This window comes from Mobula birostris, chromosome 5, assembly GCF_030028105.1.
Source record: "Mobula birostris isolate sMobBir1 chromosome 5, sMobBir1.hap1, whole genome shotgun sequence".
Taxonomy (NCBI): domain Eukaryota; kingdom Metazoa; phylum Chordata; class Chondrichthyes; order Myliobatiformes; family Myliobatidae; genus Mobula; species Mobula birostris.
In genome coordinates, this window is record NC_092374.1 from 156,040,078 (window position 1) to 156,064,644 (window position 24,567).

Below are 24,567 nucleotides of genomic sequence, written 5' to 3' on the forward strand. Positions count from 1 at the left end.
AATCCTGGCCTTGGGTGCTTTCTGTGTGGAGTTTGCATGCTTCTCCCTGTGATGCCGTGGGTTTCCTCTGGATGCTATGATTTCCTCCCACATGCCAAACACTGCAAATTCTCACTAGAATGTAGGTGAGTGGCAGAAATTAGGGAGGTTGCTATAATGTATGGTGAATGGCACTAGTGGATTTGTGTAAATGAGTGGTTGAGGACTGGTTATAGATTGAGTAGACTGAAGAGCCTTTTACTGTGCTGAATTTCTTTATGGCCCAATGATATCTATTATTTTTATTTCTTTTCACCTTTATGTTACCTGGTAGATTTAGTCCTCCTGTTCCTATATTTAAAAAAATCCTGCCCTTTCTATGTTACATTTTGCTACCCTTCCCTAGCACATCTTCTGATCTTATCAACTATTGGAACTATCAATAATCATTAGGCTTATATGGTATGGAAACAGGCTCTTTGGCCCAACTTATCTGTGCTGACTAGGTTGTTTAAGTGAACTATTGCCTTGCATTAAGTCCATAACCCTCTAAACCTTTCCAATCCATGTACCTGTCCAAATGTCATTTAAGCATGCTATTGTTGAGAGGGTGATGCAAGAGCTGCACATCAGATTGCAATGCCAAGGTGTCTGGATATCAGCAACACTCAGCTCTGTCTGTGGGATGTTTGTGGAACAGGAGCGTGGAGATTGTTGATAGCTGTGGGGCCACAAAACATCAGTGCGGCAAAGGGGGTGCAGTGCAGGTGAGGAAGTGGCCACTTTATTAGGGAAACCTACACACCTGCCTGTAAATGCAAATATCATGTGGCAGCAACTCAACACACAAAAGCATACAGACGTGGTCAAGAAGTTTAGTTGTTGCTCAGACAAAACATCAGAATGTGAAGAAATGTGACCTATGTGACTTTGACCTCAGAATGTTTTCTGGTGCCAGACAGGGTGGTTTGATTATCTTAGAAAGTGCTGATCTCCTGGATTTTCACACAGAACAGTCTCTACAGTAGAGGTTCCCAATTTAGAGTCTACAGACCCCTCAGTTAATAGTAAAGCTCCATGGCATAAAAAGGGTTGGGAACCCCTTTTCTGGAGTTTACAGAGAATGAGGTGAAAACCAAAATAAAATATCCATGAGAAACAATTCTGTGAGCGAAAATGCCTTGTTAATGAGTGAGTTAGAGGAGAATGACCCGACTGATTCAAGCTGACTGGAAGGCGACAATAAGTCAAATAACCATGCATTACAATAGTGGCGTACAGAAAATAATACCTGAATGTACAACACATTGAACCTTGAATGGATGGGTTACAGACAATGAACACACACTCAGTGTCCACTTTATTAGGTACCGGAAGTGTAAAGTGGCCACTGAGGATGTGTATGTATTAATTCCTTACCTGCAGAGTCTATACATATCTACAAATCCACATTTTACAGAATAGACCCATTACACAGCAACGTGGAACCTACCCAATGGAGAAATATTTTCCACATTTTTCCACTTGTTTCCTCTGCTTTGCCACATAATTTGAAAGCTATGAACTTCACAAGATTCTTCTCTGCAACACCAACAATGGATGAATTTTAAAGAAAAATTGCAACTGAGTTGAACAAAGAGCAGACAAAATTTCTCAGAAGCAATGTTAAGTTTTATTAATTTTAATAATTTGTAAAAGTCAAAAGTCAAGGGAGAAAATAGCTTAAGTTGCATAAGTATTTAAAATTTTTTTTAAGCACCTTAAATGATGTCTGTGGCTTGTTTGCCTTGATAATATACACCCATCTGTACATTGCAATTTATTCTTTCGAGTTAGGAATGTGATTGTTTTGTATTTTTTTCAGATTTCCGTATAACAAAGGAAACCATTGTCTCATCAAGGCTATGCTGGTTCACAGATCAATCCCCTTTCTTCACTAATCTTTGTTTCAATCTACTCTCCCTCCCCCCATCCCCCGCCTTCAATGTTTCCATCAATTTCACTATTACAGCAGAAGCAATGTATGGGGGTTAATTAACCCACCAAACTACTGTACATTTTGTAGACATTTGAGAGAAAAAAATTAGGAAACCCGTATAGTCTTCAGGTAAATCCTGGATTGATCACTAATGAGAGGCGGCAGCTCCTCTCTCTGCATCATACCGTGGGCTGTCAAAATTTTTCACAGGGTATGATGTAGAAACAGGTGAATCTGATGTCTGAGTCAGCAGGAGGCAAGAAGCACTCATTGCCAAAAGGGAGGTCAGAAAAACCCAAAAGTGGAAGCAGATCATGCAATCCGGCAAGTTGTGGCAGAGCTTGACCTTGGAATCTATAGTAATTTAGATAAATCTTTAACTTTCTACACAATTCAGCAGTTTTTGTCAGTAAATATCTTTTCAAAGTTCCTTATTGAGTAAGCTGTCACTTTGAGTTTTAGTAATTATAATATCATTTTTGACAGAACACCCCTCCCCACCCCATGTAGTATACTGCATCATCACAGGTATTTTTACAGCTAATGTAATGCAGGGAGACACAGAACTCTTATATAGGTATGTGAAGGATACAAAAAAAAACCCTGGAGGGACAAGCACAAGCTTGGTCAGAGCTCTGTTTTAAAGAGATAAAAGCAAAAAATACTGGGAAGCTTGTGTAGAAAGAAATGTTTCAGGTCAGGGACTCTTTAACAGAACTCTCTTACAGAGACTCTTAAAGGAAAAAGGCATGAGGAAGGGAAGGACTGAGCTATGACATGCAGACAGAAGAAAGTTATAAAGTAGCTGGAGATAAGAAGTCCAAGCTTGTGATGGGATTCAAACATTTTAAGTTAGAAGGAGCCCTTGAGTGCAGGTGTGCTCTGGGTCAAGAGTCAAAAGTGGAAGTGGTACCTTGAAAGACAACTGCTTTTGCTACTTATGAGCTAAGCTAAGGACAATGATCTAAAAAGAAGAATTTGTTTTGCCATGGGTTGCAAAATCAGGTTAGAAGAAACAAGATGTGGAGAGACTGATTCAGGAAAGGATATATCAGAGTTTTTGGAGGTCAGACTGGTAGTTAATCTAAACAAAGGCTGCATTGTGTTTGAAGGGCCTAAAGAGGCTTATTTCCCTCTTGTCAACATCTTTTGTTGCTTCTGTTTTGTCTAAAAGGCTCTTACAGCCTTTTTGTGTGAAGGCAAAGGTGAAATAAACCTCAGCAATGGAAATACAATCAGTAACACAGATAGGAAAGGAATCGTTTACAATGGTAAGGCAGACTTTTGATCCTGGGGTTGAAGCTGGATTGTAAAACAGCTTAAGGTGTGGGAACCATATACAATATCAGTTGTAGTAGTTTAAAAAAATTAGGAGATAACAGGAATGGAATTCTAAGATTTGAAGATAATTACTGTGGTTCAGGGCATGGACAGACATGGGAAAGAAACATCAGTACCATTAGCATTGCCCACCCACTTTGCTACTTATTTGCTTACTGTAAATCAAATTTAAAAATAAACACAGCCAGTTTTAAATATTGTCTTGAAAGTATGAAGTTCGATTCAAATTTTGTGATTTCATAAACATACAGTTTAATCTTTATTTTCTTACCAGAAGGTATCTAGGTGAAGATGCCAGCTGATTATTTCTTTGCTATCTCTATCTTCTGTAAGATCCTCCTTAAAATCAATCTCTTCAGCCAAGTCTTTCATCATATATTCTGACAGCTCTTTCCAAAGTCTGAGTCAAACTTTGTTGTATTTATCTTGGATAAAATCCTGATTAATGCCAAGGGATACAAAAAAAACATATTAGATAATGTGTGCAAATGTACATTGGTTCATGAAAGGTATGGGAAATTGAGAAATTGGATGACTGGGGAGCTATGCTGTAGCTTCCAATGAGATTGCAACATTAAACTATCATTACATTTTCAACAATGAGTTGTTTTCTAGACAGTAGTGAATACTGATTTTGATTAATTGGATATAGTTACAGCTTCGTTCTTTCCTTTTGTCTCGATATGTGGATGTGCCTATGATACACACCATCCACAACAGGGTTGATATGGGATCTAGTCTGAGTATTACATTGTTTAATGCAAGTGTAGCTCGAGTTGCATGAACTGAGTAAGATCCTCACTCACATCAGTCAATTAGCGCTATAACATTTTTGTATGCTTTATGATTTAGTCAATGGTTCATATAAAACTGTAAACCTGTAGAGCAGGGTTTTCCAACCTGGGGCCCACAGACCCCTTATTTAATGGTATTGGTCCATGGCATAAAGTAGGTTGGGAACCCCTGCTCCAGAGCAAAGCTTCTGTCCATGTATGCAAGATAGAAAGTTGATTCATCGTCTTAACTCTCGAATGATTTAAAAGAAGTATCAGTTACTGTATACTAAGTTCACACTGACCATCAAGCACCCATATTTGCACTAATCATTTTGTTCATCCCTCCATTCCCATCAGCTCCCTTCCAAGTTTAGCCACTTATCTACACATGAAGGATAATTTATGGTGGCCAGTTACCTCACAACTTGCGCATCCCTGGATGTGTTGATGTGGGAGGGATCTGAACTCAGGGGAAACCCACGCAGTCATACAAACCATACACTGTCAGTGGCAGAGGTTAGGATTGAATTTAGGTCGCTGAAGTTATGTGGCAGCAACCTCTAGAGTAATTATAATATATCTTACTTGCAAAAATGGTTGTTTAGATTGAAAGATGTTATTTCTTTTGCCAAAAGAAGAATGCATATGTGGCACTGTCCAGTATATATAACTGATTAACTATTTTGCAAACACTTACATAGAGAATATTGACCTGAGATTATCTGGGAGTGGTGAGTTGCCTATGCCTACTGCTTCCCATTTTACTGGATTGGCTCTTAATTGGATCCTGTCTTTTAACAGTTATTTCTCCCATGAGGTTGGCTGTAACTTTACTGATGAAGTCCTGTGGAGTGTAGAAACTTCTAACTGAAGTTAGGATGCCAAGTGGCATGTTAGTGTAATTATTGTGTAATACTTTACAGTGCGTTCATTCAAGATTCAATTTCTGCCGTTGTCTGTATGCAGATTGCCCTGTTTAGCGGTTTACCAATTGTCAAAATTCTCTGATGGGTTGAATGCTCATGAACACTTCTGAAATTCCAAAGTTAATTACATTAATGAAAAGATTACTAAGAAGTTACAAAAAGTTTTAGAAAAACGCTAAAACCTCCAAAAAAAGGTTATATTTATTTCAATTAACTCAACAAATTGGAATTGATGTAAATTACCTGAAATTTACCCCCTAACCCTAGACGCTCTTTCTCTCCATTAAAAGAAGGGAACTACTGAACACTCAAAAGTTTTAACCTAACACAAAGTTAGCAAGCAGATCTTATGGGTAATCCAAAATATTATGGGATTGATCACAGTCAACTGGTGTCCTGTCTCTCAACTCCATAAGAAGCAGATGGAATGCCACCTTTGGGGCTTTCTCAAGAGGTTGAAATCTTCTGAATTTGCGCTGACTTGCCTGGAAGGATTTTTGTCCATTACAGGGTAAATGCCAGTGCTATGTACCACATCGAGCTGCCGACATTTTTAAGAACATCGAGAATCTAAGTTGGTAATGCATGACTTTCTGAGCTGAAATATAAAAAAAGTAAACATTAACATGCATACCAAATTGAAGTGGTACTGAAATAATAATACCTTTCTAAGCTTAGCAGTTAAAGCTAATTAGTTCTCTCATTGTATACAACAACCAATCTGGTATTATCCGCATGATATATGTATGCCCATAGCTTGGTTTGCAAGAATGATTCAAACAGCACTTCATAAATCATGCCAATAATACTAAGAACATGAATATTGTACAAATCCTTTTATTGTGTTGTATCCCATGTTCCAGTCAGGCATGCGGAATTCATTCTACATTGTCTGAGTGATTGGGGTAAAATGGTTGGGCACATGATCAAACTGATCCACACTGTAGTCTCAGTGTTAGCATTCATGGGAGGATGATTCCCTCATTCCATTAATTTTGATTTCAAAGTAATTCATAGAGGTAAATAAATAACTAAAGATTAATTGAATATCTGCTCTGGTTTTATAATAGCCTTTATGTCATAGCCTGATGATCATTTGGAAACCATTATTCTTCCTTCACTCACACGACCAATAGCATCTCCATTCAGCTATACAGAATGGCCAAGCCCAATGCATATACTTGTCACATACTGTTAAATACTTTGTCATTTCTGCTATAGAAGATCAGTAAAAAAACTTTCACTAAATTTGCTGATACAATATTTACTCAATTCACAGCTAGACTGGGACATTGTGAAGTTCAGCAAGTTGTCAGGGGATCCTTGGTATAAAATTGGTAAGAATACCCTGAAACAATACTATTTTACATATCCTTTATCACAGAATTTCTGAGTCAGTGTATTTGGGCATGGAAACGTCAGTTAGCTATAATCCCCTCTGAGCTCTTTGTTGCTAAGACCTACCTAGCATATGGTATTACCAATTCTAGAGCCATACGGTAGCATAGAGGCTAGTACAACACTTTGCAGCACCAGTAATCGGTAGTTCAATTCCCACTGTTGTCTGTAAGGAACTTGTATGTCCTGTCTGTGACCGTGTGGGGTTTCTCAGGGTTCTTCAGATTCCTCCCACATTCCAAAGAGTTACAGGCCAGTAGGAGCCACTAAATTGTGGGCATGCTAAGTTGATGCTGAAAGGAAGGCGACACTTACGGGCTGCCCTGCACTTCCTCGAACTGTGTTGGCCGTTGATGCAAATGACACACTTCACTGATGTACATGTGAGAAACAAAGCTATTCTTAATCTTAAAAATGCATCGTAGAAGTTTCTATCACATTTTCTAACTTCTGGATGTCCACCTTTCCCTCCATACTTTGCTAATCAAAATATGCAAAGGAGATAAAAATTAAATTAAATCCAATGGTACACCAGCAAAGTGGATAAGCTGCTGGACTTATCCAGAATTTTGGCCATTGGTGCAGTGACATGAGTTTGAACCCCATCATTGGTCCTGAGGAATTTAAATTCAAGTATTTAAATAAATTTGACATGAGGTGTTTTTAGCAAAGGCAGCTAAAACTGCACTGGATTTTAGGAAGAATTAAAAAAATGCTTCAGGGAATGAAATCTGCTGTCTTTACCTAACACACCGATGTAATTAACTCTTAACTATTTCCAAAGGACTTGGGAGTCCTCATGTAGGATTCCCTAAAGATTAATTTACCGGTTGAGTCGGTGGTGAGAAAGGCAAGTGCAAAGTTTGGATTCATTTTGGGAGGATTAGAATATAAAAGCAAGGATGTAATGTTAAGGCTTTATAAGACACTTGTGTGGCCTCACTTGGAGTACTGTGAGCAGTTTTGGGCCCCTTATCTAAGAAAGGATGTGCTGACATTGGAGAGGTTTCAAAGGAGGATGACGAAAATGATTCTGGGATTGAAAGGTTTATCATATGAGGAGCGATTGATGGCTCTTGACCTTAATTCAACGGAATTCAGAAGAATGAAGGGGGATTTCATTGAAGCCTATCGAATGTTGAAAGGCCCCGACAGCGTAGATGTGGAGAGGGTGTTTCCTGTGGTAAGGGAGTCTAAGAACAAAGAACACAGCTTCAGAATAAAGGAACGTCCATTTATTAATGGAGAAGAGGAGGAATTTCTTTAGCTAGGGAATAGTGGATCTGTGGAATTCATTGCCACAAGCAGCTGTGGAGGCCAAGTCATTGGGTATATTTAAGGCAGATCTTGAAAGATTCTTGATTAGTAAGGGCATGAAGGGATACAGGGAGAAGTAAGGAGATTGGAGCTGAGAGGGAACGGAGGCAAATGGCCTAATTCTGCTCCTATATCTCATGGTCTTTGTTTAGAGAAATTGGGGATGTGAAATTAATGCCAATATTGCCAGCAAAGTTCTCATTCTATGGACAAATGAATAATAACACTAAAAATTTATTAACACCCCTGCCTATATTCTCAAAGCTGTATTCAAATGGCTAATCTCTACTTTCTGGAGAATGGAGTAGGTTTGATGAGTACCAACACTCAATCAATTGCAGATCCCCAAACTGGACAGTATTGTCTATTTTCTGGTTCAGATTTGTTCAATGTTTGTCATCATTAGAATATTGAAACATTGGAAAGTTTGTGACAAAACAGGCCATTTAACCCATCAAAGCTTGCCAAATTCCTATTCACATAGTGTGTTGAAATAACTATCAAGATTAGATTTGAAAGTCTCTAAGGTACTACTCTCAAACGCACAACTAGGTAGTTTGTTCTATGTGTCCACTGTGTAAGAAATGTTTCCTGATGTTACTCTGAAATCTCCCTTTTACCAGTCTCTATCTATGGCCCCATGTCCTTGTAGACAAATTAGTTTTGAAGTAGCAACTGGCATCCACTTTACTTATATTGTTAATGATTTCGAACACTTCTACCATGTCTGCTCTTATTCTACGTCTACTTAGGCTAAAAAGATATAATTTTTTCAATCTTTCTTCATAGCTGATATGCTGTAGACCTTTGCTGAACTCTCTCCAGAGCCTTCACATCCCTCACAAAATATGGAGACCAAAATTATACACAGTACTCAAGGGTGGCCTCACAAGCATATTATACAGTTTAAGGAGAATGTCTCTGGATGCTATGTGTCCTCCCCAATTTGTGCCTGCCTGCCAACATCTGGATTTGCAATGAGATCACCACATTGAAGAGTGTGATTCATTTGCAGAGTAGTTATATAGGAAGCATGTGAAGGTTCCCATAAGAAATTGTTGCCACTAAGCTTACATATAGGAATTCACTCAAGTCAAAAGTAAATGCTTGCCATTTTGATCAGAATCAGAATCAGGTTTATTATCACCGATTTATGTTGTGAAATGTATTGATCTGCAAATGTATTGTACAGTACAATACATAAATAATTACTATAAGTTACAATAAGAAACAGAAAAATACAAAATTTACATTCTGTTTGCCACAATTCCCAAGTAGACATTGGATTGCATAGAGAGAGAGGGAGATAGAGCATTAAAGAAGGGAGCGTGGGCAGTCAGCGCATTTTGTGCATCAGTTTCCAAGGAGGCATTAGATAGCACATCATTAGGCACATGGTAAGGTCCAATAAAAAGAAGTTAGGTTTAAGTAGAGCGGCTATTATGTGAGTGGATCAGTGTCTGAGTGGGAAGGTGAGGCTTTGGCCCACCAAGGCTTCGCCGTGAAGATGCATAGGCCATAGGTCTAGTTCTTCTTATTTATTTTCTTCTTTATCATTGCACATTTAAAGCAGTGGGGATGCCAGGCAGGTTAGTAGAATGCTCCTCTTGCAGGATGTGGCAAGGCAGGGAGACCTTCAGTTTCCCTGACAACTATACCTGCTAGAAGTGCATCCAGCTGCAGCTTCTAACAGATCACATTATGGAGTTGGAGCTGGAACTAGATGAACTCTGCATCATTGGGGTGTCTGAGGGGTTGACAGAAAGGACGTTCAAGGAGGTAGTTACATCCAAGGTGTAGAGCACAGGTAACAGGGTGACTGTCAGGAGGGGGAAAAGGGATAGGCAACCAATGCAGAGTATCCCTGTGGCCATTCCTGTTAATAACAGGTATACCGCTTGCATACTGTAGGATGGGTTGACCTCATAGAGGTCGCTAGTCAGCGGTAAGGTCTCTGGCTCTGAGTCTGGCTTTGTGGCTCAGAAGGGAAGCAGGGAGATGAAGTGGGCTGTAGTGATAGAAAATTCATTGGTTAAGAGAACAGAAAGAATGTTCTGTGGATTAGAATGAGATTCCCTGATGGTATGTTGTCTTCTGGATCCCAGGGTCTGGGACATCTTGGATCGAGCCCACAGCATTCTTAAATGGGGGAGTGAGCAGCCAGAGGTCGTAGTCAACATTGGTACCAATGGCATGGGTAGGAGGGGAGTCAAGGTCCTACAAACTGAGTTCAGTGAATTAGGTGCTAATTTAAAGGACAGCACCTCCAAGGTTATGATCTCAGGTTTACTACTCATGCCACATGCTATGGAGGTCTGAAATAGGAAGATTATACAGTTTAGTACATGGGTAAGGAGATAGTACAGGAGGGAAGGCTTCAGATTTTTGGATCATTGAACTCTCTTCCAGGAAAAGTGGGACCTGTACAGAGGAATGGTTTGCATCTGAACTGGAGGGGTCTAATATCTTACCAGGAAGGTTTACTAGTGCTGCATGGGGGCTTTAAGCTCGTGTTGCAGGGGGATGAGAGTTGCAGGTAGTGGAGTGGTTATGGAGAATAATGTTGTTAAGCCTACATACAAAGTTAGGAATCAAAAGGTTGAGCATGGTGAGACTAATATTTGGAGCTGCGTATTCTTCAGTGCAAGGAGTATTGTAGGAAAGGCGGATGAGCTTGGAGCATGGATCGACACATGGAATTTTGGCATTGTAGCTATTTATGAAACTTGGTTGCAGGAGGGAAACTGGCAGCTTAGTATTCCAGGGTTCCGTTGCCTTAGGTGTGATGTAGTGGAAGGGATTAAAGGGGGAGAGATCATTACTAGTCAGGGAAAATTTCACGTCAGTGCTCAGTCAGAACAGACTAGAGAGCTCATCTGGTGTGGATTGATGGGTAGAACTGAGGAATAAAAAAGTTATGACCACGTTAATGGGATTATATTATAGACAACCCAACAGTCTGCAGGATTTAGAGGAACAAATTTGTAGAGGGATTTCAAACTGTTGCAAGTAACATAAGATTATGATAGTAAGTGACTTTAACTTTCCACATATTGACTGGGACTCCCATACTGTAAAAGGGCTGGATGGGAAAGAGTTTGCCAAATGTGGTCAGGAAAATTTCCTTAATAAATACATCGAAGTCCCAGTTAGAAAGAGTGCGATATTAGATCTCCTATTCGGGAATAAGATAGGGCAGGTGACAAATGTTTGTGTAAGGGACATTTTGCAACTAGTGAACATAATGCCATTAGTTTCAAGGTAATAATGGAAAAGGATAGGTCTGGTTCTTGGGTTGAGATTCTACATTTGAGAAAGGCTAATTTTGATGGCATCAGAAAGGATCTGGACCTGTTGTTTTCTGGCAAAGATGTACGTCGTAAGTGGGAGGCCTTCAGAATTGAAATATTGAGAGTACAGAGTTCATATGTTCTCATCATGGAAAAATGGATTGAAAAATGGCGGTTGGAATTTAATGCAGCTATATGTAAAGTGTTGCACTTTGGAAGGTCCAACCACGGTTGGGTTTGCATGAGCGGTAGGGCACTGAGGAGCACAGTAGAACAGAGGGATCTAGGAATACAGATCCTTAATTCCTTGAAAGTGGCGTCACAGGTAGATAGAGTCAGAAAGAAAGCTTTTGGCACGTTAGCCTTCATAAATCTATGTATTGAGTACAGGTGTTGGGATGTCATGTCAAATTGTAAAAGATGTTGGTGAGGTCTAATTTGGAGTATTTTATGCAGTTTTGGTCACCTATCTACAGGGAAGATATAAATAAGGTTGAAAGATATGGAAAAATTCACAAGGATGTTGCTGGGGCATGAGGATCAGAATTATATGGAAAGGTAGAATTGGTTAGGACTTTATTTCCTAGAACATAGAAGTTTGTGTGGAGATTTGATGGAGGTATACTGAACTATGAGTGAGTATCGATAGGGTAAATGCAAGCAGGCTTTTTCCAAAGAGAGTACAACTAGAGGTCATGGGTTAAGGCTGAAAGGTGAAATGTTTAAGGGGAACATGAGCAGGATCTTCTTCACTTAGAGGGTGGTGAGAATGTGGAACAAACTGCCTGCACAAGTGGTTGATACGGGATCAATTTCAACATTTAAAGGACATTTGGTTAGGTACGTGGATGGGAGAAGAAATGGAAGGTTATAGTCTGGTTGCAAATCGATGGAACTAGGCAGATTAATGGTTCAGCATGGACTAGATGGGCTGAAGGGAATGATTCTGTGCTGTAATATTCTATGACTCTCTAACTCTAAGAATTATTAACAAAATAAATAAGTAGTGCAAAAAGTGACATAGTGCTCGTGGGACATGGTCTATTCGGAAATCTGATGGAGGAGTTGAGTGTGTGTCTTCAGGTTTCTCCATCTCCTCCCTAAAGGCAGCAATGAGAAGAAGGCATGTCCTGGATGGTGAGGTTCCTTAATGATACTACTACTACTACTACTACTGATTGGCAGTATTTTTGATTGATGGGTTTTGGTAATTAGAAATCTATTTATTATTATCAGAAGATTCAAGGTACAGAGGAAAAAAACCTTGTTTTATATGCCATCCATATGGATCATTTCACCACACTGGCACATCAAGATAATACAAGGGAAAAGCCTAACCGAATGGAGAATGGAAAATCACAATGGAATCTATGGAAATGAATAAACAGTTGATGTTTCGGGCTGAGGCCCTTCATCAAGACTGGAAAGAAAGGATGATAACGCCAGAATAAGATAGGGAGAGATGAAGGAATACAATGTAATAGGTGAAGCCAGGTTGGTGGGGGGGTGGGGGAGGAAGAATGAAACAGGGAGACGATGGTGGTACGGTTAAAGGGCTGGAGAATTAGGAATCTGATAGGGGAAGAGAGTGGCATATGGGAGAAAGGGAAGGAGGAAGGACAGTAGGGGAGGTGATGGACAGGTAAGGAAAAGAGGAGAGGTGAGAGGGAAGCTAGAGTGGAGAATATAAGAAGAAAAAAGGAAAGGTGGTTTTAATTACCGGTCGTTAGATAAATTGATGATTATTCCAGCAGGTTGGAGGTTACCCAGATGCAAACCGAGGTGTTGCTCCTTCTACCCATCTTCTCTCTAATCTCCTATACCTTCTCCTACCGCCAGCTTCTTATTCTGGTTTCTGTCCCTTCTTTTCCAATGCTGATTAAGGGTATTGGCCTGAAACATCAATTGTTTACTCATTTCCATAGATGCTGCCTGGCCTGCTGAGTTTCTCCAGCATTTTGTGTGTGTTCCTCCAGATCTCCAGAATCTGAAGAGTCTCTTATGTTTACAGAAAGGAGAATGTAGTTCCATGGTTACAGTGCAGGCAGACAATAAGGTGCAGGGAGCATACTAAGGAGAATATGAAGTCAAGAGTGAACACCCACAATAAAAATATCACAGCTTTTGAAAATAAGCCAGAAATTAGTCAGTTACTTCATGGTTGGCAGTTCAAGCATCACTCATCAACAAAATTAAAAGGATTAAGAGTTCAGTGTTGTTGACCCTGATCAATTGTTTTGATAAAAGATCATCAACCTGAGCTTTTCCCTCCACAGATGTTTCCTGACCTGCCGAGTACTTTTATATTTATTTTCTAGAATTCCACCATATGTAGTTCTTTTAACTGGGAGGTGCACAATTTAGTAAAGGCCTCTCAGATTAATAACTTAAAGCATTTAGTAACTACTGATTAATAAGATCGTGGAAAATTGCTATCTTGGGCTGAGACAGTCAATGCTATTTTGGATTCACATCTAATAAAAAACAGGTAGGTTTTACCTTTAGCTGGCTGATATTTGATATAGGCTTCAATGGAAAGAGATGAAAAAGTTAAGAATCCCATCTGCCTGTTCAGATAGAAAGGAAAGATAAGATGGTACTCTTTGCTAAGAAAGTTCATTAACTTGGCAAATGTTTCTTTCTCAGATAGTGCTGCCTAAGGTGTCATTCATTTTCCATCTGTAGTACTTTGCTGAAAATAGTTTAAATTTCACTTTTATCTACTTGACAGAGACTAAACTTCAAAGATAGTGGATTAATTAAAAAACTGTGGGATTTCGTAATTGCAATATAAATATAAATCCCTTCCTTCTTCTACTAAGTTCACCCATAGTAATTATATCCTTATCCGTTGCATCATAATGGTTTACAATCAGAAACAAACTACTGACATCTGAAATAGTGGGTTGAAGAATAAGAGAATCAATGCATAACAGATGGGATTAACTGCAGAAGTCAATTTCCTAGATAAAATGAATTTGATAGGCTAGTGGCTTTCTTCCTTTTACCACACAATTTTTATGCCCTAATTAATAAGATGTTGTTTAAAACCTTTTCTGTTAATATACATCATAATTTAATTGCATATACTACAATGGTTGATTATATCTTACCGTTCTTCCACTGATTAGTCTAAGTTGCTTTGAATTTCCCTCTTTTTCTGGTGTTCATACAGACATTTTTTTTTGTAATTTTATTGATGTAATATGTCAGTCATTAACAAAACTTAAAGAAAAAACAGTGAGAGCTAATGAAGCCAGTTTGTACAGATTGTATCCTGAATGCGCCAAAATTTGTCACAGGCAACTAATTGTGCTTCTTATAAATGTTGTCATCTCATTCCAATGGTTCATTTTATCTGTGCCCTGATTTAGTGTTATTTTGATGACCCTACTGGAAAAGGCTCACATATCTTGACAGGGAAGGGAGATGTGACAAGATTGGAAGATGGGGGTGGGGGGAAATGAACCCAAGGTGGAAGGTGGGAGGGGCTTCCACTCTGAATTTGGTGACTGAAGTTTACTTTCCCTCCTGTCTCACTTGTGGTTTTCAGCCGGGACTCTCTGATGATTCATTGTAGTGACAGCACCAGCCTGAAGTATTTATGGGCAGGGTTCCCCTCACTTTCTGTCGAAATGCTAAATTTCTTAAGATGATATTTTTCTTTGTTCGAGTGTCAGACTGATGCCTATTTTCAGAGCTGCAAGTAATTCTTGAGTTAACCATAGGGGAAATTCTTCAGGCTTCTGCTCCACTGGTCCCAGCCAGAGAATTCTGAGCAATCTGCAGAGACACTTTTAATAAGATAAGAGAGAAAAATAGAAAGTTATGTAGGACGGAAGGGTTAGATTGATCTTTGAATAGGCTTAAAGGTTAGCACAAAATCATGTAAAGGTAAATCACATCATATAAGGTTGTTACAATTAATAGAATCTGAATCAAAATCAGGTTTAATATCACCAGCATATGTTGTGAAATTTGTTGTCTTGAAGCAGTACAATGCAGTACATAATAATAGAAAAAATATGAATTATAGTAAGTATATACTGTATATATTAAATAGTTAAATTAAATAAGCAGTGCAAAAAAAAAGTAGTGAGTTAGTGTTCATGGGTTCATTGTCCTTTCAGAAACCTAATGGCAGAGGGGAAGAAGCTGTTCCTGAATCGTTAAGTGTGTGCCTTCAGGCTTGGCACAGTAGCACAGTGGTTAGCACAATGTTTTACAGTATTAATGAGTCAGGGTTCAATTCCTGTTGCTGCTTGCAAGGAGTTTGTACATCCTCCCCATGACTGTGTAGGTTTTCTTTGCATGCTCTGGGTTCCTTCCACAGTTCAAAGACGTACTGGTTAGTAGATAAATTGGTCATTGTAAATTGGCACTGTGGTTAGCAACTAGCATTACGTCAAGCGATTGCTGGGTGGCATGACTCAAAGGGCCAGAAGGGTTTATTCTGTCCTGTATCTCAAACAAAAAAATCAATTAATCAATCAGTTAATCAATCCTGTACCTCCTTCCTGAAGGTAGCATGCCCTGGATGATGGGGGTCCTTAATGATGGATCCATTCTCCAGGAAACATAAATAAGTGCAAAGATATTTAAATCTCTTACAGAGCACAGCAAATTCATTGAAAAAATGCCCATCATGTAAATAAAATGGTTCTACCAAGCATCATTGTTTTCTCAGGAAGTCTTCAAATATGGAAAAAGAATTAGGATAACCTGCGGCAGTAATGGATGAAGACATGTTGAGAGATCTTCAGAAATGACATAACTAGGATTTGAGAGAATCAAAATAGAACAAAATAGTATCAAGTGTTGGATGAAATATTATTTGAAATTCAGTTACATGGTGTTCCCGGAGCAAAGCTTTGCCAGATGGAAATGCAGACTGTGAGACAAATAGCCTCTGCCCTGCAGTCAAGCCATATGAACTGCAAAAAAAAAATTACAACCATCTAGCTATAGGATTACCAGTTTGGAGTTGAAATTGCAATGTCTGTAATCAATAACATCAATATGTTCCTATGAACTTTCTATGCACTGCATCAACCCAATAACTTTTGAATGTTAGCTTCAGATTACATGTTCACCACACTGATGGAGATAATGATTGTAACAAACTGAGGTGATGATTTGAAACTTATTGCATTTCTTCATCGCTAAGTTCATATACAGAGTTGCTTTTGAACTCTGGTTGACACAGAACTCCCTCAATGCTGCCAAGGTAAAAGGGATGAGAAAATTGGTGCCAGCATCACTGTAGAGTGCAGAAAAGTGAAAGTTCAGAAAGGCAATGTGATAACCTTAGGTGGAAACTGGAGGAAAGTGCAGAGGTCACCTGAGTCCCTGTCACAACTACTGACTCATGGCTCTACTGGGAGGTGTGCAAGCATCAACTTCAACTGGATTGTGTCGTGAAGAATGCTTGAGGTCAATAATACCTTTCCAACATTAAATTAATATTAGAGGTACTGAAGGCAATTGTTGAAAGCAGAACATGAGTCACTCATTTGGACAAGAAGCGATAAGGAAATGTAAATTGGAAGGGAGATTGGAAAAGGAGGAGAAGGCAGCTGAAAGAATAAAGCATAGTGTACGGATCATGGCGTATCAAATGCCCTGATAAATTAGTAACACTTAGCCATTATTAACTTTGTTGATGATACATTATTGAAAGTTTCAGTCTCACAAAAACAAAACATTTGTACTTTTTGCTTCCAGCTCCACGCTGAAGATTGGCCTTTTGGGGTGGAAGTATGTAAACTCCTGCCGTTTATGCAGAAAGCATCTGTTGGCATCACTGTTCTCAGTCTCTGTGCACTCAGTATAGACAGGTAATTTACGGCGTATTTCTTTCTTGAATCTCCCTGTCAGAAAACACATCCTATTTATTGTGGTGTTTCACTTTTAGGTATCGAGCAGTGTTGTCCTGGAGTCGTATTCAAGGCATCAGAGTTCCCATGTGGACTGTTATTGAAATTATAGTCATCTGGGCACTGTCAGTTATCCTGGCAGTTCCTGAATTCGTAGCCTTTGATCTGCTAGAAATGAACTATCGAGGCAAAATGTACAGAGTCTGTATGATTCATCCCATGCAGAAAACTAAGTTCATGCAGGTATGTGCTTATATCTTTTCATTATGCTGTAGGGAATCAGACATACTAGTATGATATTTTGGGCAACTTATTAAATAAAACTGTAGTATTCGGTCCATGAATCAAAGAAAACTGTCAGTCAACATTTGAAAAAAAATGACAGACGGTTTTCTGTGGTAGCTGTAGATATTTTAAAGTAATTGATAATGTTTAAAATGTAGTCTTATTCTGGTGAAGAATCCACAACTAAAATACTCAACTGTTGCAATTTAAAATTTTAATCTGTGCAAGGAAACTAGTACCATTTGATCATATTATTATCATTTGATGGTTCAGGCTAAACCAGGATGGAAGCTTCACTCACTTCAATGCTGAACTTAATCCCAACTGATAGATTCACTTCCAAGCACTCTACAACTCATGTTCTCAGTATTATTTATTTTTTGTTTTATTTATTATTTGCATGATTTGTCCTCTTCTGCACATTGGTTGTTTGTCAATCTTTGTTATGTATAGTTTTTCATTAATTCTACTGTATTTCTCATTTTCCTGGCAACACCTGCAAGAAAATGAATCTCAAAGTAGTATAGGGTAACATATACGTACTTTGATAATAATTTTGCTGTGAATTTTGAACTTTGATACGTTCCAGGAAAAGAACTTTGTCCATTGAAAAAACATAATCTGAGGGAACAGTGAGAACCTGTAGATCTTATTTCATTTCCTGCTGAATCCAGATCCCCAATATGTAAAGGAAAAGTCCCTTTCTTTCAGACAGACCCAAGGATATTCGTACATAAAATAAGTCTTTTGAATCTTAAATCAGTTCAAATGAAACAAATGGCCAAAGTACTTACACAAAACTGTTATACTTTAAAGTACTATTAATGAAAGACCTAGAAGTTTATTTTGAGTGGAAATACAAATACTTTACTATGTTTGATTTCAAAGGTACATTTAATGTCAGGGAAGTGTATACAATATACATCCTGAAATTCCTTTTCTTTGCAACCATTGATGAAAACAGAGGAGTGTCCCAAAGAATGAATAACAGTTAAATGTTAGAACCCCAAAGCCCCCCCTCCAGCTCCTTCCTCCCACGCGTAAGCAGCAGCAAAGCAACGATCCTCCCTCCCCCACCAGCAAAGAAAGCATCGGCCCCACCCCCACCAAGCACTCAAGCATGCAGCAAGCATCAATTAAGACACAGACTTATAGTACCCCAAAGACTACTCGCTCACCCGGTAATTCAACATTCCACAGACTCTCTCTCCCTAATAAGAGAGAAAGAGATGTCTCTGTTTCACAGCAAGAGGGGAGGCATAACAAACAACTCGCCAATTTACAATGTTAAAAGTCCATTGTGTCACTTTTTCTGAGAACTTGAGTCTTTGGGCACATAGCCAGCAGCCAGCTTGATGCTTTCGATCTTCTGTCTCCCGTGACACACCAATTTCCTGCAGAGGGCACTTACCTTGAGTTTGCCCACTTCCAGAGCCACAAAATACCATAACCCTGAAGGCGTTCTAGTCCTCTAAGCTACATCCTTGGTATATCGAATAGCGGCCAGTCATGAGACCCCGAGAGCGGGTCCCATTCTCGCAAAGAATCAAAGTCAGCATGAAACTTCAGGTCAGGGTCTTCAAAAGTACCCTGACAGGGAAAAATAGAGATATTAAAGCTAGAAATAGAGCTGTTTCCGAAGATTCAAGCAAAGGAGTCGCCGTGAGGCTCCATCATCTCCTAAGCTCCACCCCTCTTTTGATACTTGGGTGCCAAAAAGTGAACACAGTAATTATTTTTTAGTCACTGAACACATAGAACAAGGATATGCAGCTGGTGGGGAATTGATTTTGCTCTAATGTCACAAATTTGCTGTACCAATGAAGAATCCTGTCTATTTCCAGCAAAGCCATGGATACAGAGACAGAACATCATCATGAATTCTCAGTCAAGGAACTCATAATCTCACCAGTTCCATAGTGTCCCAAGGAATTCAAATAACTCTTCAGCACAATTCTACCAGAAAAGAATTCTGCTTTTGTTCTTTTTCTCTTTAAACCCATTACTATCTTTTTAAAGAAATTTATGAGATGAAGAACAGAATGGGAGAGAACTTTCCAGGTGATAAACTTAGACACCAAATATAAAGAATTGAAGCTGTTTGCATCTTATGTAGATAGGAATGAAGGTGTGACACCTTCAACATCCATAACCAGCCTAATTATGTGCATTTTTCATATTTCCACTTACAGTTCTACAAAGTGGCAAAAGACTGGTGGTTGTTTGCCTTTTATTTCTGTATGCCTCTAGCATGCACAGCACTGTTTTACTCTTTAATGACCTCTGAGTTGTTGCAGAAGAAAACTGGGATGCAGATCGCTCTGACTGACCACCTGAAGCAGGTACGCAACTTACTTTAAAATTGTAGTTTTGCAATTTCTGTTTACGGTATTTCATAATTTAAGTAAGGTCAGTGGCTAGTACTAAATATTGATATTAATATGTTTTTTCCTCCATTAAATACACATGGTACGACTCATGGAAGACTTCAGAGCAATAAATACAGGCCTTGAAATTTCTTAAAAATGTTACCACCTTCCAAGCCTCACCTTAAAGTTTTGAGAAGATGCTGCCTGCAATTTCAGAAGATTAACCAGAATGCAAATAAAGTCAAATCAAAGTCAAGTTTCTTGTTAGTTACAAGTACGTGTACATGTGTGCACAGGTGCAATGAAAATTGCAAGGATCACAGGCACTTAACATCATATAATCAGCATTCAGGAGAAAAGCATAAATTAAACACTATTTTACGAGAAAGAACACAATTAGAACAAATTATGTCCATTTTAGACATCTAAACTGATCAGCAGCACATTTTTGTTCCATTAACTCTATTTGTGTTCCACCACTGTTTTCCATTCCCTTTTATTAGCTCACTCTCCACAATTCTGCTTCCCACCAAACCCCCAATGCCACCAATTCCCTCTAAACATCCACTCTCTCCTCGAACACCAACCACCCCCTCCACCATCATCCACACTCTCCACCCGCACCATCGATTCTCTGCACTACCACCATCCACTTCGTATGTATGTATTATGTGTATATTTATTTATTTCTGTATATATGTATGTATGTACTTGCAGTTTGTCTTCTTTTGCACATTGATTGTTTGTCAGTGTGCAATCTTTTTCATTGATTCTTTTGTATGTCTTTTTTCTACTGTGAATGCCTGCAAGAAGAAGAATCTCAGGAGAGTATATGTGACATAGACGTAATCTGATAATAAATATACCTTGAGCTTTGAACGTCAGCCACTGAGTCCCCTGTGCTTGGACCCAGTGCAAAATGCATTTGATTGTGGACTACAAAGCTGTGGCTTACAAAGAGGAAATTTTTGTGTAACTTATATGCTTTGTTCAATGCTTTCATTAACTTCTATAATATTATAAAACTTTACTCATTTATATCATTGTTAATGGCTACTAAGATGAGAAACCTTGATAATTGCCCTGGTGGACAATGAGCATTTTCAGTTATTAAAACAATTTTCTGGGCATGGCTTGTTCTGTCCATCTACCAGAGTCCTTTGTATTACCCAAGGTCTCACTAGCATTCTGTACCTCATTGTCTAGCTCTTGAGTCATAAACACAAAATGCTGGAGGAGCTCAGCAAGTCAGGCAGCATCAATGGAGGGAAATAAACAGTTGTTGTTTCAGGCCAAGACCCTTCATCGGGACTGGCTTCTGCCCCCATCTCTTCCGGTCCTGATAAAGGGGCTTGGTTCAAAATAGCAACTGTTTATTTCCCTTCATGGATGCTGGCTGACCCAGTGTAGTTCTCCACCATATTTGTGTGTATTGCTCAGGATTTCCAGTTTCTGCAGAATATCTAGTAGCTGTCCTACAGCCACCTGGGCCAGTGCAGTGAGCATTTTGGATCCACAAAAGTTAGATTATGGGATTAGGGAAACAAACAATGCACTTGATCAAATGCATGCCAATGGTTCTAAATTACCTAAAGCTCTATCCAGTTAGCCTGTACCAAATGAGGGTAGATAAAGCTGTAGAACTCAAAGCTAAAAGATAAAGTATGCAACTTCGAGAAAAACAGTAATATCCACATTATTTGGAGAATTAAAAATTTTAAGACATTGAAGACTTCTGCAAGAAAAATAAAACTTTATAAGAATGTAAAATAATTCCTGATGAAGGGTCTCAGCTTGAAATGTCTACTCTTTATGTTCCCTTCCATAATGCTGCTTGTCTTGCTGAGATCCCCCCACATTTTGTGTGAGTTGCTCAAGCTTGTGGTTGATTAACACTGTCATTTAATCAGGCACAAATCAGCTCCTTTTATTCAAAACTACTACTACTACGTCAACTCAGGCCTAGGAGGCCAGCGTCAGGCAAAACAGTGGAAGTAATTGTTAGAGTGAAACTGTTTCCTCAGACAATAAGGCTATACTGGCTATCTAATACTCAGGATCACAGGTCTGTACTTCAAAATGTAAGTGGTAATATGTTCATGTACAAACTTGAATCCAATTGTATTGTCCTGATCTCCATTTTGAACATTAGTCTTGTACCCCAATATTGCTTTGCAGTTCAAAGGAGAACACACAATCCATTTAATAAAAATTTTAAAGAATATAATTCTGATCCTGTCAGCATAAAACTGAACACCCCAGTTAGGAAAAATGTTGATGAACACATGAATGCTTTGCCAAGAAATGTTCCACTCCAGTCAAGATTAGATGAAATTTGCCAATTTAATCTCTGTTTTTTGCTTTAGTTGATTATCTCTCAACAATATGCCGGCTGTTTAGACAGAATGAAGCAGACTGTTCAATGCATCACAAACCTCTATGTATCATATCTGATCTCACACATTCTCAAAGTACAGAAGGACATGAATTGTCACATGACCACCTCTTCGGTTGCTGTTATCTACTGTATGTTAAGCTCTGATTTTTTTTCCTCATGCCCTCTTTCATGACTCCATTACTAGCCTTCATATTACTGCCTATTCGAAACGATCCTGAGATGCGTTCTAGTAAATTTCCATTGCGCTATTTTCAAAGTAATTGCCTTCCAGTAACTGGGTACCTCACATCTGATAATGGTTTGCACAACTCTGGAGCCTATTTCCATTCATGATCCATTAACATAAATTTCCAAATTCTATTCAATTCTGTTTTTTTCAAAGCTTGTATTTACACCTTGTTACGTACCCCATAACTGGGTTGCCAAACCAGCAGAAATGGATCACTCAGTTGGAGTCTGGATTACTAGAACTAAGTAAGTTTTATTAAAGAAACAAGCAACACAGTACTCTAATCAAAAGGATAATGAATGCAACATTTCAGCAATGATAAACATACATGTACACAGAATTAAGATAACAGGATCAATCAAGCTCTATCGTTGTCTAGGGGTAAATGACCAGTTTCAAGGTGACGCAAAGTTCAGTTCAATTTAGTTCAGTTCAGTTCACAGACAGTGGGGGGAAGGAGAGAGAGCAGAACAAGTGAATATTCAAACGGCTTCCACACACAGACCTTCGCAGTCAGCTTTCGGGCGAGCCCTTTGTGATGTCATCTGAAGTCACCGACTGTGACCCCCTCCGTTTCCAGATACGATCGTTTCTCTGCGGTGAACCCGGCACCCAGGCAAGGGTGGACACACACCAGGTTCCCACTGATCGTGCCTTTCCACCCTGTGCGTCTATGGCCTGGTCCCGCAACCGGCCTTCCAAAACTTCCCACCGACTTGTGAGAGATGCACCGCTTCCAGGGTCTCGTTACCTTGGGTGTCATGTGTGTCCTGCCTTAGCGAACCTGTCCCTTTTTATCCCCCTGCTGGGGTATCGCCTATCCATCACTTCAAACAGTTCAGGGTTCAAAGGGTGAGCCGATCTTGACAGCTCTCCTTCCGTTAGACTCTTCCGTCCCTTCATTAACATCTCCAAATGCTGCTCCATTGTTTTCCTTATCTCTCTCTCTCTCTCCTGAAGATAGGTGGCAGACCAACTGCTGATCCCACTGGTGCCAGCACAGGACGGCTAACATCTTAATCTATGTGTATTCTCGTCACAACCTTTAGGATGAAATATACTCAAATGGTCCATTAATACCCTCAATTAAAACGTAAACTGCAGTGTTTACTCCGTTCTGAATCATTTTCCACTAAAATCTAAATATTAGATTTTCTCATGACAAAGAAGAAAGGATTCAACCTATTGAGTCTATGGCAATTTATAAGGCAATCGTATTCCCCCATTCATTTCTCTGTAACTGATCCACCCCATATTCACATGGATTCTGCCACCCTCCTACACTGATGGTAATTCTACAGTGGCCATTTGACTTACTGACTTACAAACATTTGGAGGTCAGACATAACCATAGCATTTGGGGGAAACCCTGATAATCACAGGGATATTGTGCAGACTTGGCACAGAGAGGCCTGAGATTAAGTTTGAATCCGTGTGGTTGGACTGCAATGTCATCCTTAAACACTGAACTGCAACAGTCACCAATTTGTCCACTCTGTGAAAATAGTTTATTCAACAACATTCCTTTAAGAGTCAAATCTGCTAATGCCCATTACCATCAAAGTGTCTTCGAAGAATTATCTTTTCTTTCTTTATTAATCTTTTTATTGATTTAAAAAGAGCATATATACAAACAAGAGGAGAATTATCTCAAATATATATATCAATAACAATGCAAACAGAAAATGAAATAGACGTTATCAAAATCATACATAGTATTAAGCTAATATGTAGTATATAATAAAAAAGAAGACATCTAATTCTTCCCTTATCAATTCATGGAAAGAGAAAAAAAAACTTTAAATTTTTAAATGAAGAAGAAAAAAAACCCCACTACACCATATGAGAAAAGGGGAAAAAAAGGGACTGGGCAGTCCATTCTGAGGATACGATCAAAAAAAAAGGAAAGACTTTCTGATCAAATCTAAAACTTCAAAAAAAAATTGGAAGTCGAAGACTTATCTTGTCTGTCCTTCAATAGTCATTGAATAATGTTCTAATCATTCACTTGCAGCGGCGGGAAGTAGCAAAGACTGTGTTCTGCCTCGTGCTTGTTTTTGCCCTCTGTTGGCTTCCGCTACACCTTAGCAGAATTTTAATGAAATTTTTCTACAATGAAAATGATCCCAACAGATGTGAACTCTTGAGGTAAGGTTGAACAGGGCAACACCTTACATTCCTTCTGGGTAACCTACACTCAACAGCATGAATATCGATTTCTCCTTCCAGTTAAAAAGAATTCTCGCCCCGCCTCCCCATCCCCCATCTTCTATTCCCTACTCTGGCCTTTTACCTCTTCCCACTTTCCTATCACTTGCCCCTGGCTCCCTCCTTCCTTCTCTTTTTCCTGTGGTCCACTCTCCTCTCTATCAGATTCCTTCCTCTCCAGCCCTTTGCCTTTCCCA

The 24,567-nt window shown here is 39.1% G+C and overlaps 1 protein-coding gene across 2 annotated transcripts in view; it reads left to right on the top strand.

Moving 5' to 3' along the window:
• LOC140197997 (endothelin receptor type B-like) overlaps positions 1–24,567 on the top strand; it is a 39,543-nt gene that overhangs the window by 4,588 nt on the left and 10,388 nt on the right. The window contains exons 3-6 of one of the 2 annotated variants that reach the window (XM_072258755.1): positions 16,730–16,842; positions 16,920–17,124; positions 19,359–19,508; positions 21,446–24,150. In XM_072258755.1, coding sequence (XP_072114856.1) covers positions 16,730–16,842; positions 16,920–17,124; positions 19,359–19,508; positions 21,446–21,901 — 924 coding nt within the window. In that variant the 3' untranslated portion in view covers positions 21,902–24,150. Of the gene's footprint in view, positions 1–16,729; positions 16,843–16,919; positions 17,125–19,358; positions 19,509–21,445; positions 24,151–24,176; positions 24,311–24,567 lie in introns of those variants that run through there. The other variant, XM_072258756.1, reaches the window with a different exon arrangement.